The 15,384-nt window shown below is 33.7% G+C and overlaps 1 protein-coding gene across 12 annotated transcripts in view; it reads left to right on the top strand.

Moving 5' to 3' along the window:
* Positions 1–15,384, top strand: part of DENND1B (DENN domain containing 1B) — a 342,830-nt gene that overhangs the window by 195,168 nt on the left and 132,278 nt on the right. For all 12 annotated transcript variants that reach the window (XM_070055063.1, XM_070055064.1, XM_070055062.1 and 9 more), the window contains 2 exons: positions 2,718–2,819; positions 13,810–13,935. In XM_070055063.1, the coding sequence (XP_069911164.1) occupies positions 2,718–2,819; positions 13,810–13,935 (228 nt within the window). The remainder of the gene's footprint in view (positions 1–2,717; positions 2,820–13,809; positions 13,936–15,384) is intronic.

Below are 15,384 nucleotides of genomic sequence, written 5' to 3'. Positions count from 1 at the left end.
GAAGGACTTCCCAACTTTAACAACTTTTACTCTTGGTCTTAATAATATCCTTTCAGTTTATTTTCAGTAGTATTTTCTTATTTTTAAAGGAAAAAAGCAAGTAATTTTTTCATATTTTATCACTTTTTAAACAATTTATTTATTTACTTTCATTTTATTTGAAAAGCAGGTGTAGAAAGGTAGACAGGCAGACAGAGATCTTCCATCTGCTGGTTCACTCTCCAAATGCCCACAACAGCCAGGGCTGGACCAGGCCAAAACCAGTAGCCAGGAACTAATCAGGGTCTCCAAGTTAGGTAAGCAGAGGTCCAACCTGAGCCATCACCTGCTGATTCCGAGGACGCTCATTGACAGAAAACTGGATTGTGAATGGAGCCAGAAATCAAACCCGGGTACTCCAATACGGGATACCCGCACCGCAAGTGGCAGTTTAACCACTGATCCATACACGCACTCCCATATTTTCTTACTCTTAATGTTATATCTCTTAATTTTATGAGATAAAATATGAGACAAAGGTGCATTAAAAATAGCTAAAGCCTGGAGCTGGAGCTGTGTCATAGCAGGCTAAGCTTCTGCCTGCGGTGCTGGCATTCCATGTGGACACTGGTTCATGCCTGGCTGCTCCTCTCCCAATCTAGCTCTCTTCTAATGGTCTGGGAAAACAGCAGAAGGTGGCCCAAGTGCTTGGGCCTCTGCACCCTTGCAGGAGACCCGAAAGAAACTCCAGGCTCCTGGTTTTGGATAGGCACAGCTCTGGCTTTGTGGCTGTTTGGGGAGTGAACCAACTGGATGGAAACCTTTCTTTATATCTCTCCCTTTCTCTGTAACTCTCCTCTCAAATAACTATTTTTTTTTTTAAAAAAAGGAAATTTAAAAAGTAGCTAAAACCTGAAGTGGAGAGAAAGAAATCAGTAAAATGTAGACACTAATGTAAATTTTGTTTAAAAATATTTAAATTACATACTATTCTTTTGTTTGTTTATGTAGAATTGTCATGTTAGAGGCTCAGTTTATTGATTGGAGATTAATACATTTTCTATTGTTATTGAGTAGTCAAAATTTAATGTTCAGCTATTATCAGACATTTTAAAAGTTAAGAGCAACCTTAAAAATATACACATCTCATATTAATACCAATTTCCTCTATTTAAAGTTTATTGTTAGTTTGTTCACAAGATGTCTTGAGGGAACATGGCTATTGTCCTCAGATATTTGAACTAATTCATTTCACTCCTTAGAAAATACATTAATTTCCTGCGTTGTCTTTATAATTTCTGTCATAAGAGAAAATTAAAACTGAAGATGTATATCAAAATCATAATGTATTTTCCGTATAAATTCCATGAATATAAATGTTTTTGCCTACAGGTTGCTATTATAATTTAAAGATTACCACATTTTTATTTGTTAAAATATTTTTATGTATATGTATATACATTGAAAGAAATTAGTATATTTGTATGTTTTTGCTGTTGCATTAATATTATCACTGTAAGTGATTCTTTGTTAACATTTTATGTGACCATCTTCTACGTTTTGCTTTATAACAACTATAATGTCTTCAACAGGATAGATATTTAGAATTCTTTGTCCTTCTGAGACTGCATACTTTGGAGGCATAATGGTTTTCTTAATACACAGAAATTTCCACGCATATTTCCCTAACATATTCAACACTAAAGTGCAGATATTTTAAATTCTAGATGGATCAGAGAAATTCTAGTCATGACTGAGTAAAAAGCAATTGTCATGGCCAATGTAAACTTTATGATATTTGAGTCATAATTTAGAAAATGACTATTATATGAGAATGGCACTTAGAATACTACGTTATAATTAATTATTGATCTACTAGTCGACCTATATAGTGATGGAATTCTGAATTCATGGATATGTTTTCACTAATGAGCACTTTACTCATCACTGAGGAATAATATTTGGTATAATTTTTTGAAGACTAATAGAATGATATGCTTTGTTTTAGGATACATGTTAGTTTAATTGGGAAAAATGAACTGTAAGTAGTTTCTTTATTTAGGGTTAAAAATTTTGGTAAAATTTTAATTTACTGTCACATTTGAACATATCGAGATAATGTCACTGTTTTGACAACTTTCAAACAAGACAAGTTAGTCAAATCTGATAGGCCATTAAATTTGATTCTTTCTCTTGACATTCATTTGAGGAATATTACTAACAAATTCCATATTACTATCCTTTCTATTTCTCATTCAAATTTAAGGTATCAACCTCAATGTTGATGGTATGGAAACAAAGAGAAAAAATGTATTGCTGTAAAACGTAGTTTAATATGGTATCCATAGATGTTGACTTGTGTTATCCAGGTAGTGTGATTTATCCCACAGTAGGTATAAAGCTGGGCACAAATCTCTTTAGCATGGGATTTAATTCAATTAAGTTTGATAGAACTGCCTATTTCATAGTAAGACTTACGGTATTTCTTTGGCAGTTAAATTAATTAAAGATTAGAGGAGCAAATATTCTATTTTAAGCATTTTTACCAACTGTTTTTAGTGGGTTTTAGTCAGGCGTTTTCATAAGGTAAAGATGTGTATGTTCTTTAAAATGTAAGAATCTCTCCCTTTTTTCTTTTCTCAAATTTAATGTGTTAAAATAATGTGTGTTTCCAAGCTCATAATAGTTTTATAAGGAAAATATTCTAATACTTTTCTCAAAATTGTGTTTTTAAACAGAGAGTGAAAAATAAGTCATTGGAAGATGTGGTTATGTTAAATGTTGACACAAACACTTTAGAATCACCATTTAATGACTTGAACAACTTACCAAGTGATGTGGTAAGTCTGAAGGGTATTTCACAGTGAACATATATGTGTTTTCCTGGACTCTTGAATTACTAAGAGTTATTCTTTTTCTACTTTTTATCTGAAATAAAAGGGTTGGGTGTGTGCAAGGGGTGTGAGAGGAATCAATATAGATTCTATTTTTAATATTTTTTACCTTTTGGCAGTTGATATTTGAATGAAACATATTCCATATTGGAAAAGTAGAATCATAATTAAAAAGCTAGTTGCATTCATTAGGCAGAGTTTCTTTAAATGTAAGTCTCTTCATCTCATCTTAATCATTATATTACAAAGTAGGCATTTCTGTCTGCCTGGTGGCATGTCTTGCAAAAGAATGAGAGAGTTTTTGAAGGCAAGAAGAAGAAGGGGGCCAATTATCGGCTTTTGCTTCCCTGCCACCTGCCAGCGCTTTTCCTTTTAATTAATGATCTGATGGCACTGGTCAATATAATAAGAAATGCTTGTACAGTTGGGGTCAGAAAATTCTGGCTTTGATCTCACTCAACTTTCTGAAACATTTATTTGTTTTCTCTAAATTATTTCAGTTTTATTTTAATCTTTTCTATCCTGCTGAGGGCTGCGAGAATGAAAACCTACACTGTTTGTCATTTGCTTTGGCAGAGCAAAGACTGCTTACTTAGAATTCTATTTGTAAATTAAACTGCAAACCAGTTTGTCATAAAAGACATCTGATCCTTTTGAAATGACGAAAACTGTCTTTTGTCTGTAAAGGCTGATAAATTAAGTGCCAGCTCTCTTCTGGTCTTTGATCTTGCAGAGGGTTTGTGTGTGTGTGTGTGTGTGTGTGTGTGCAGCTTATAAAGGGACATATTCTGTATTTCACGTTAAATAGTCTCCAAAAGTGCATTCTTGGCATTTGTGTTTCTTAATGCAGAGTAAAAACTCGAGCTGGTGCTCTGTCCTTGTGTATTTTAATGGCTACTTAAAACTACCTTTTAAACATAATTCTGAGTTAAAAATACCTCAACTTTTTAAAGAAATCAAAGCATTCATTCTTTTAAAGGATATTAAAATTGGGAAATAAAGAACTTTCAAAATATGCTTTTCTGTAGTATTAAAAGTACTTTAAAAGCCGTTATTAAGGAATTTGAGAAAATGGATTTAAGAATCCCAAACTCAGAAAAAATATTGCAATACTAGCATTTGTTGTTCTTATGGCTATTGATAGCAAAAATATGATTTTCAAGTTGAAACCAGGTTATTTATGCTCATACCTAACCGAAAATACTTGCTGTCCTTGAAGCATGCTGAATTGAACTACTTTACCTTATAGTAGTAAAATTTATGCATGTATGAGCAAGTACAAGCTCAGGCCAATGAACAATTATGTTATCTTTTCAGCTCGTTATTACTATATGGCCTCATTATAAAATTTTTCAGAAAGTTCTAGGAATGATTAAAATCACCCATTTAGAAACCCGTCAGAATATTCCCCACTAGATAGAGAAATAATTATGAAAACAAAATCAACTTTTGAGAATACTTTTCTTTTATGCCTGTATTTCTAATGTTAGTGCCCTAAAGAGAAAGGATTGTTTATTAAAAAGAAACAAAAAGAAGGAAGAGAAAGAGAAGGAAAGAGAAAGACCAGGCTTTCTGGATATAATATTAAAATTTTTCTAGTCAGCTTCTCTGAGATGATTCAGCAAAATTTTTGAAATTTCACTTTTTGATGGGTGATTCTTTTTTAATTGAAGTACTATATTTGTAACCAAATCAGTTTGCTAATTAAAACATTTAAGTAGGTGGAGAAGTTAGGTAGTATTAACATAATGTAGAAGTCTAAACATATTAAGTGATAAAAGGGACCATCTTGTAGATGGCTCATAAATAGTACTGTAAGTGTAATCGATATACTGAACATATAAAGAAAGGAACACTGTAAGATGGTATAAATAGGTTATATGTATGCTTGAAATTAAGGGCCACACACTTATAGCTAGATCTGAAGAATGGACACCCCAAAATAGCTCTGATATGGATCCAGACCATTTAGTAAGTTCTAGAAATTTTCTAAAAATATTTTAGGTGGTTTAATCCATCTCTGATAAATTTAGCTTTTCATCAGTTTTCCAAAACTATCTCTTGTAGTTCTGGAGGAAATATGATGAAGTGTCACATCATATTTTACAATAGTAAGTGTTTTAAAGGACATGGATTAAAATTACAAATAGTTTACTGGATTTTTTGTGTGGTTTGAATTAATTAAATATAAGTAAAGCCTGAAAAATATTACTATTGGTATTGTTTGATTGTTTAATAAGCAAACTGAGATTTAAATGGAAGGCCTTTTAAAATCATTCACCAAAGCATTTAAATTATCCTTGCAGGCTAGATGACTTTCTATGCATGTGCACTCTATTATTGTGTCAGATTGACCAGTGGTCTTGGCTGTTCAAAGGTCAGTGGTCACAGTTGTCCTGAATTACTAGTTCTTTTTTCCTGTGGACCCTCTGCTGTGTTGCATGCTGTAATCTTCTTAATGGCTTCATTCCAATATTCACACATAATATTTTAGATTTATTGACTGTTAGAAATACTACCATGCCAGTAGCAGTTCCGCTACTCTTAAGGTATTTAAAATTGGAGAAATAAATCAGGGCAGAGCTTTCAGGAATCCTTTGTTTTCCTTAAAGGAGGGGGGAAAAACCCTCTCTTCCTGTCTTCTGACAAGAACACTTGTTTTTCGATTTCATCATTTCACTATACATTTGGATCATTAAAAGAAAAGAAAACAAATATTTATTGGGAGTTATTTTAACAATATTGATTATTACATATGGTCACTTTAAAAAGCAGTAGATCCATTAAACTATACTTCTGTAGTTTTTGTCTGTATATGTTGTGACTGTTTCTTTTTTTTTTTTTTTTTTTTAGTGGCTATACCAAATAGGCATCTTGAAACATGTAGCATGAGTGTTTTGAAGTAAGAAAATAAGTTTTAGGGTTAAGTAACCAAAATTAGTTCTATTGTATTATTTTTATGAGCAATGGCAAAAAGAACCAAGTGAATGAAATAGAACATTTGAAATCTCAATTGAGTTCATTTTAATTTAAAAAATGCAGTTTTGAAACTTCCTATTCCAAATATATATATACACACACACACACACACACACACATTTAGTTTTAATTACCAAAAAAGTTGCACTGTTGTATTTCTAAGGCATTATTGTTCATTTTAATTTTATCATTTTAAAAATAATTTGGAAAGTTGTTATTTCAAAATTAATAAATAGGGTAACAATTATTAGAAAATTATTTGATGATTAAAATTAAAGTAAGATGTAGGAAATCTATCCCCATGAATATTGAATTAAAAATTATAAACTAATTCCTATAAATGAGGTTGGAGTTGACATTTGAAAGTTACATACATTAGAATACTCATTACAATAGGAAGGTGAATTTTGCTCTGTATTGGTTTTATTGTTTTTAAATGATTATAATTCATTAGATTGCAAAAATATAATATTCTATGAGGTAGGGCAATGTTTTTAAAATTCTTGTGGATAAGGAAATCAACATAGAAAGTATCCTGTTGATGCTGTTTCTAGAACTTTAGTTCATATAGGATGATTTGCAGACCTACACCCTGAGCACTAAAACCTAGTTCCTCCCATGTAAACGTGATGTGCAGTGTAATGAGTAACTCTAACTACGAGCTTAGTTGCCATTCTCATCTTGTTAAAAAAATAGTAACATGATTTATTTGATTTGAATTAGGTTTTTCAGCACTGTTTTGAAAACTTCATTTTCATCTTCTATGAAGATGAAAATGTTATATAATATTATGTTATAATAATTATGTTATAATAACATAAGAGTGTATAAAAAATATTGTGGACTTAAGTCCTTGTACAATTTATTGTAGACCACAGAATGTTACAGGATAACTGTGTTTAGTATAAAACAATTTTAATTACCAAGACATTAGAAATACCTCATTGTAAAATGGTTTTATATAAAACCTTAGGCAAATTATAGTGAAGCTTTCAATTGTTGTATGAAGAAGTATGTTACTTGTTTTATTGTAATAGGAAAAGGAAAGACAAAAATTATTCTGAATCAATAAAGTTATAGAAAACCTAAAGAAGCAGAGAAAACCCCCAAAACTTTGACCTTCAAAGATTTTTGTATATATACATTCAGTAGAATTCTTTTATTTGGGAATTAGTTTGGAAAAGAATTGGCAATTTCAGATAATTTTTAAATCAACTTTTCAAAAAATTATTAAAACATAAAAGCAAGCAGTTCTTAAAACCTTGCAGATTATCAATAGATCTACTTAATTCACTGAATATTTCCCCTAATCCAACATGAAGGTTGAACATGTTACATTGTCACAATAGATGTTCTAAAGAAAAAGAAGGCCCCAGAGACTTTGCTATTAGTTCCAGGTTTGCCAGAGCTCTACTCTAAGTCTTAGTGTAAGTTGAAGTCCCTAACTAATTTCTAGAGTTGGAGGGTTAGAAAAGATAACACAATTTAATTTGGCATCTAGAATTATTTGGAAATTTTATTGAGCTCATGGAGCAGATTCCAAGAGACAAATACTGCTTTCATTTTGTCCCTGGAGAAGCAGTCATGTCCTTACTCTCAGTCCCTGGCTGCTGGAATTCAGGCATCACATAGTGCATTGCCCTCACCACATAGTTCCAGTCAGTGCTTTGTACATAGTACGTGATCAATAAATGATTGTTGAAAGCAAATATAATTACACCCTTTTTATCTTTTGTAATGGAAGTTTGCTTTTTAATGTCCCTGTTAACAGTTACTCCCTAGAATATTTTATGAGAATATTTTCCTTCGTTATTTATAATAACAAAAAGAATCCTGGAAGCATATTGAAAATATAGTTTTTTTACTTGTTAGTGCAGACTTTTCTTTCCTATCTCTGGTAAGGGAAGCCCGGTTGTGAGAGATTTCATTGTGTGTCTGCACCCGGAGCATCTGTGGGAACTCACCAGTTTTTAAATAGCTTCTTTCAGAGATGTGATTACTTTCAAAACAGATTTTTTTGTTTTCAGGCAAGCTATTACAGATTTTTGCTACTTTTCCTATGCTTTCTTGAAGTATATTTTAAAAACATATGCTTTAAATACCAAAGCAAACTAAACCAAAGAACACAACCAAAAATCCAAAATCTGAACTATGCTTCCAAACATTGAAAACATTTTTGTTATTTTTCTCTCAGCTGAATAAGAGGATCGGTCCCTCCCACAATGATCCAGGCTTTGGTAATCCCCTTTTATGTCCCTGTACTTCTGCCATTCTAAAGTTGATTTATCGTTTGTTACTTTTAGTGATTTTAAGTGCTCATGAAGTTCCATGGCTTTCTCATGGCTTTTCATTTCCAACTAAATTACCTAGCCTTTTCTCCAATGCCTGGCCCTTCCCCCACTCCACATATTATCTTAACAGCATGCTTCTCTCTTTTCCTACTGGTAATGTTTTTAAATAGAATGTAAACCTTGATTTTGGCCTTTAACATTACTTCCAATTCTTGTCCTTTATATTCTTGATTGTTGTATATTTGAGAATCTTTGTTGTGTGTGTAATACTGAGCTTTGTCACATTAGTGGTTCCCAAATCTTCCTGATACCATAATAGTTTCATGAACTTTTAAATAAATTATTTTCCTGGGGCCTATGGCAGATATTCTGATTGGGTAAACTAGAGCAATAAATGCAGAAGTGTGCCTGGAAGAGGTTGTTAATTCATTGACTCATTAAATCATTAGTAGTATTTATCAAGCACCTATTATATGTCTTTATTATGCTAAGAGCTGGATATACTCATACAGTGGTGAACCTTGATTTTGTGGAGCTTATATGGTGTGAAACATTGATTTAGTATTACAAATTTTAAAGAAAAGAGTCAGGGTACAGTGAAAAGAGAAACAAGGGGAATCCTAGTTTAGATTAAGGTTGACTAAGTAGGATGGGCCTGTTCCGGGGCAGTTGATGCAGGGAGAAAAAGTGTGACAAAGTGTGTGTCTCTGTGGTGCAGCAAGGGATTGTCTCGTGTGATGATGCACAGACTCCTGAGAGCCCAAGTGTTCCCCTGCACCAGTCTCGCAGTAAAGGCTGCCGGCCTGATGTTTGTTTCTTACGTTCCAGCAAGGAGCGTGATGCTCCACTAGTTGCGCTGGGGATTGGATTTCAGGTGCACAACTGTGAGAAACTGTGGAAACAATCAGAAGCTTGGTCAATATTCTTATCTCATATCCCTTATATGTCTTTTTCTTCTGTTTGTTTCTGTGGTGGGTGGTATATTAATAGGCTACAAGCTCAGCTGCTGTTAGAGCAAAACACCCATTCTTAGATCAGAACTGAAGTTTATTTTTCTATTGTGTCATAAGTCAGGGGAAAGTCATCCAGAGCTATGTATGGGGCAACTCTGCTATCCTCAGCAAATAACATTCTCTAGATTTAAGGTAGGTGCCTTACTATTGTTTGTATACCTTGCCCCTGAAGTAAGGCAATAATTCAGGGGAGGGTTCTCATATCCCTGTTAGGGATGCAGCCTGAAAGTGATCATGTTCTTCAGTTCACTTTCAGTTTAGGTGAACCCAGTAATATGGCCACATCAAGCCTCAGGGGGTGTTGGGGTAGAGTCGGATTAACCATATACCTGTCGACATTCAGGATTTCCTTACCAAAGGGAGAGGAGCTGCTGGTAGACTGACAACCATCTATGCTACTTAGAAGCTAAAGTGAAACCAGCTGAGATGCTATTCATTTTTTTTAAAGATTTATTTATTTATTTATTTGAAAGGCACAGTTACAGAGAGGCATAAGGCAGAGAGAGAGAGAGAGAGAGAGAGAGAGAGATGTCTTCCAACCACTGGTTCACTCCCCAGATGGCCACAAGAGCTGGAGCTACACCAATCCAAGGCGAGGAGCCAGGAGCTTCCTCCAGGTCTTCCACGTGGGTGCAGGTGCCCAAGGATCTAGGCCGTCTTCCACTGCCTTCCCAGGCCATAGCAGAGAGATGGATCAGTAGTGGAGTGGCTGGGTCTCCAACCGGAGCCCAATGGAATGCTGGCACTGCAGGCGGTGGCCTCACTCGCTAAGCCACAGCCACAGCCCGGAGATGCTATTCTTACAAGTCTGTAAACTCAAGCCAGCCTTTTGTGGGCTAGTGGAGCTCATTGTAGGGGGGAATGTCTTCTGTGGTAATTAATAAATTTTTATTGCAAGATGCATATAGAAGAGTAAAATCTGTCACTTCTCTGAAAACTCATCCCCCTTCTATGCAGGAGCTTCCTGACTTACTCCCGGTTGGCATAATTACTTCATTACTCAGACTAAGTGCACATCGATTGCACTCTTAATTTATACCTACTTGCTCTGTTTACTTATGTAATTCCTTCCCTCGTTCATAGTCACTGCAGGGCTAAGAGGGTAGTGGGGAGGGGCCGGCAGTGTTATTCCTGCTGCAGTACACTCCCACTGTGCTGAAATCCAGGCTGTCCTCTCCGCACAGGGCTGCGCAGAGGGCCAGGTTCCCCTTGTATGAAAGGAATTTCAACCTTGGATAAGAGCGATGAAATTGCGTGTACTTCTGAAGTTTCTTTTTGCCAGTTGACTGGTTTTTTTGGTCAAGTCTAATACCTACTTAGACTAAAAATAGATCATTCACAGGTTGAAGACTGTCTAAGAACAATAAAATCAGTAATCCTTAGCTACTGGAGGGTGAGACCAGCATACTTTCATAAGAATAAGAAGAGAAAACAAGTGATACCTTTTGTGTTACTAAGATTGTGTGGTGATAACCATCTCACTGTGGTTCCAAATGCTTTTCTGAATTTATAGTTGGATGATGTGAGTCTAAGCTTTGTGAATCATGGGAAGATGCACATTTATTTAATAACTGAACCTAGAAGTTTGGAATGTAAGGCAGAAAATAATGTTTCTCAGAGCAGGTATTGAAAAGGTACAGAAAGATGACCTCTCTCCCTCTCTCTCTCTTTAATGGATAAAAACTGCTAAAAGCTAATTAGCATTGCAGAGGGCAATGGTAACTGGTGATAATTTACTCCAGTGATGTAAAGGCCAAGAAAACCAAAAAGTCGATGCATCATTTTATGTTAGATAGTATCCTTATGTCTAAAGCTGATTTTTAAAAACATTTTTTTTATTTTTGGACGTTCATTTTGGCACATAGAAACACAGTTCCTCTATCTGCTCTTCTGGTCTCTGAGAGGGAAACACCCTCACTTTATGACACTGGAAGCCCACCAACATGAGTCAAGGGAGAGCTCTGTTAATGCCCTTTGTGAAAGTTAGATTGATGTAGAAATAGCAAAAGCATATTTTTTGCTACGTAGTATTAGTTTCATCTATTTATTTCAAAGAGAATACTCATACATAGTATGTTCATGTACAGTAGCACCGTGTGATAGAAATATAGTATGAGCCACATATTAATTTTAAGTATTTTAGCAGGCATATTAAAAAGTTAAAAGAAATAGGTTAAAATTAATGATATATTTTTAACCCTACATTCAAAATGATGTTTCCATGTGTAATAAATACAGAGTTATTGAGCTGTTTTATTTTATCTTATTGTAATAAATCTCTTAAATATGATATCTGTTTTACACTTAAACTTCAGTTTGGAGAAGTTGTGATTCAAATGTTCATGTCAATAAATGTACAGAATAGTCTAGAACAAATATTTGGTTTTTCTTTCCTATTTCCTACATATCCACGGGGAGCTCAGAACTATCACTGAGTGACTAATTTTATAAATGAAGGCTGCAAATTTATGATTTGATTAGGAAGGGCTTGTGGAAATGTGATCAGGCCTCCAGAAAACTTAAAGCAGCAATTATGATATTATGATATAATAAAGGCTAAGGACATGTCTTCACTCTATGAGTGTGTGTTATAATTATCATACAGATACAGTGTCCTTGACTTTTGGGCAATTGAGCTGAATTAAGGCAAAATTATTAAATTTTACAAGAAATACACTTAGAGAAATTTTCTTTTGCAAAGCTAATAAGGCATTAGTTTTAAAGTTGTTTTTTATTTTTCAAAGTAAATTTATAAAAAAACCCAACCATTTAATTTTGTAATACTTTCAAAGACTGAAGATACGTTCCTTCCATCATCATCCTTTTTGGGGAGGTAGCCATTAAACACATGTATTGGTAGTCATCCCTGTATTTTTTCTTTAAAGGCATGTGAAACTTAAAAAAATAGCATTATTACAAATGAGAATAGGAGGTATTGTCATAAGATTTATTTTTGCATTCTTTAACTGTATTATTGTTTGAATATATGGGTACCTAACTTTCTTTTAAATGAATTCTGGTTTTTGCAGTCTGTGGCCTAAATGAATTAGGCTCTAAACTTTTATCTGAATCTATGGAGCTTGGATATAAATTGAAAAGATCACAGCTATGGGGAAAAGACCTATACTGCAAAGGCCTTTCTGCATAGATTATCAACATCATAACTCAATAATTTTTTCAAAACTATGGTTATAATTGGACCCAATGGGGGTCTGTTTCTTTGATCAGATCACAGTAACTGTGACTTTACACTAGAAAATGTCACTACTGTGAAGGTTTATCACCTGTAGCGCTGGTCTTTCCTCTGATGCTGTGTTCATTTCTCATTAGCATTATTCAAAGTTTAGTTGTTAATTAGGTTGACACTTCAATTACAATTATCATCTACAAGAGTAGTCAGACTATTTGCATGAGGAAATAAAAACATTCCTTCCTGCATCTGTATGTAAAAGAGAAATGACATTATTTTATTATCTAGTAGTTTCATAAGGATCAGAGCATGCTCTTTTAAAGGATCCATTCAACAAGAATTTAATGAGTTTTTTTCTTAAGAAAACAGATTTGTTACACAACTTGTAAATAGTCACTAGTTTTAAGCATACAAACTGTAGTTTTATAATTTGTGTGAAAGGAAGTGAATTGAATGTATAGGAACACTTTATGTGTCCTGCTCACCTTGAAAAATAAGAGTTTATTTCTGGAGTATGATCTCATTTAAAAATTCATCTAGATGAGGTCTATTCATAAAAAGATGCAGAGCACTTGTAATTAAAGGATAGAAAGTGTGTAGACAATTGTAACGAAGTTAGTGCCTTTAAAAATTATGCAAATTCCTAAATAATGCTTTTCTTTGACTTAAAAATATTAGTACTTTAATATAATTACTGGTGCATGAGGCAATGAAACTGAACTCAAACCCAGCATGTGGAAGTGGAAAAAACTGGACGAAACTGACTTTAAATTACTGCTTCACTACTTATTAGCCACACAGTGAGGGCAGATTAACTCCCATCTTTGTGCCCCTTTTCTTCACTCATAAATGGAAATATAAATGCTTTTCATAGAAGGCTGTTGTGAAGATGAAAAGAGACAGTGTATCTTTGCATAACATCAATCTCCACTCATGGTATGGTCTCAATTAATTTACCTCCTCTCCCCCCTTCTAATCTTATAATAAAAATGCTACTTAACTAATGACTAGAAAGTTACATATGAAAATGAGGCTTCCAAAAATAAAAGTGGTGAGAGATCCTGAAGGACCCATAGCAAATAACCTTATGTAGCAGAAATGAACGATACCCAACCAACCTCATCTCAAAACAAGTAGACACATGTTGTAATCGCTAAAAATCTGCAGAAAAGTGGCTCACGAGCAGTTTACAGTAAAATAATTAAAGCTTATTTATGTCAAGAGGCCTTGGGAAAAAAAAGAGAGCATAAACCAATTTGCATTAGCATGTTACTATCTTCTCCTGCTTTCCTTTCAATTAACAGACCAGCAGGTGCTCGCGGCAGTTAAAAAGATAAGCTATCAGGGAGGAGGATGGATTTTTGGCTGACCTGCAGACACTGTGGTTTGCCTGCTGATTGGGTTCGTACCTCGCTGTACCAATTTCTGAGGTGTTAATTTAACTGTTCCTCTCTGTCATGCAGGTCTCGGCCTTGAAAAATAAACTGAAGAAGCAGTCTACAGCTACTGGTGATGGAGTAGCTAGGGCCTTTCTCAGGGCACAGGCTGCTTTGTTTGGATCCTACAGAGATGCGCTGAGATACAAACCTGTAAGCATTTTATTTCATCAGTACTTTAATTTTTTTATGGCTTTTTGAATGAGGTAGAAAAAGAAACCATCATTTTAATATCACACCTTCGGAAAGTCTTGTGATGATCTTTTAAAATCCGACATAATGTACTTTACAACATGTTACGTTTTCAGTCTTTTGACTGTGTTTTTGTTATCTTAGTTATCTTTAATTAATGTTTCCCACATTCTTTTCATATCACATTAATGTTCTAAAAGTGGAATATTTACCTCTTAATAATAAAGAATTATGTTAATTCATTTAAAAGCACTTATATCATCTTGTTAAGATCATAAAGAAATTCACCAGTTTAATTCATTAATGTGTTTAGAAATAACAAGTATAAAGTGAAAGTTCAGAAAACTTGAAAGTTTTTCAATACTTGTAAATTTGTTGTCATCCTGATTCATAATATTTTCTAAAGTGGGTTTATCTATTTAGCATATTAGCTCATTTTACTTTTTTACTTTTCTTATTTCATACCTGAGAGGTGATTATTGTGATAGAACTGTAGCCAAGCTTTTAGATGGTCTAAAAAGGGATAAATCAAAATGTGTTTGGTTTTCTGTCTGAATTACAGGTTAAAGGATGTTAGGCTCATTTTATGGACATTATTATACTATTCTTCCATGACCAGATTAATAAGTTGTAAGGGATACAAACTTTGAATTAGTTATAAGACCTACTATTTCATAGGAATTTGATTACTATTTCCTTAGTCTCTACACTTTTGTCTTCTTATTTGTAAAATGAGACTTCTTAAACTTTTCCTGTCTTTCAGGGTTGTTGTATAAACCCTGGTATAAACTATGAAGTACCAGACAAATGTAAATGAGTATATCCTTTCTAAACTGACTACAGAATTAATGATTCCTACTCAGTGGCTGTTATACCTCTAAAGAGTTATTGAGTTATTGGACGGAGTCCTTAAAATGTGCGAGTATATCAGCTCCCCTCGCTAGATAATCACAGATGACTAAGTTTACATGCTAATCTTCTTGAAATATGGTGTATATTTCTAAAGAGTTATAGAAATCATAGTCCTGTTCATAGTATGCATATCTCACATAAGGGAGTATTTAAAAAGTTTTCCTTGTCATAAGGACCTCATATTTTAAAAGACCAGAAAACCAAGCATCCATATTACAGTACAGCATATTTCATATTCAATTAAAATGTAAAAATAAGTGTAAAGGATAAGTATAGTGATTAGTTTTGTTTAAGGAAGTAATTAGAGAAAAAATTGATTGCAAATTTATAGTACAGGAGAGAAAATAAGATCACTTTTCTTCAATTTTGCCATATTTACTAATTCTTTGTAAGCTAAATCTTTCTTTCATGTTCCTTTTAAAATTTGTGAAGGATTTCAGATTTGAGGAAAGGAGCAAACTGGAGTTAAAAGAACATTTTCTTTTTTTTTTTTTTTTT

The sequence above is a fragment of the Oryctolagus cuniculus genome, chromosome 13, assembly GCF_964237555.1.
Source record: "Oryctolagus cuniculus chromosome 13, mOryCun1.1, whole genome shotgun sequence".
Lineage (NCBI taxonomy): Eukaryota > Metazoa > Chordata > Mammalia > Lagomorpha > Leporidae > Oryctolagus > Oryctolagus cuniculus.
This window is presented reverse-complemented; position numbering and strand designations above follow the sequence as displayed.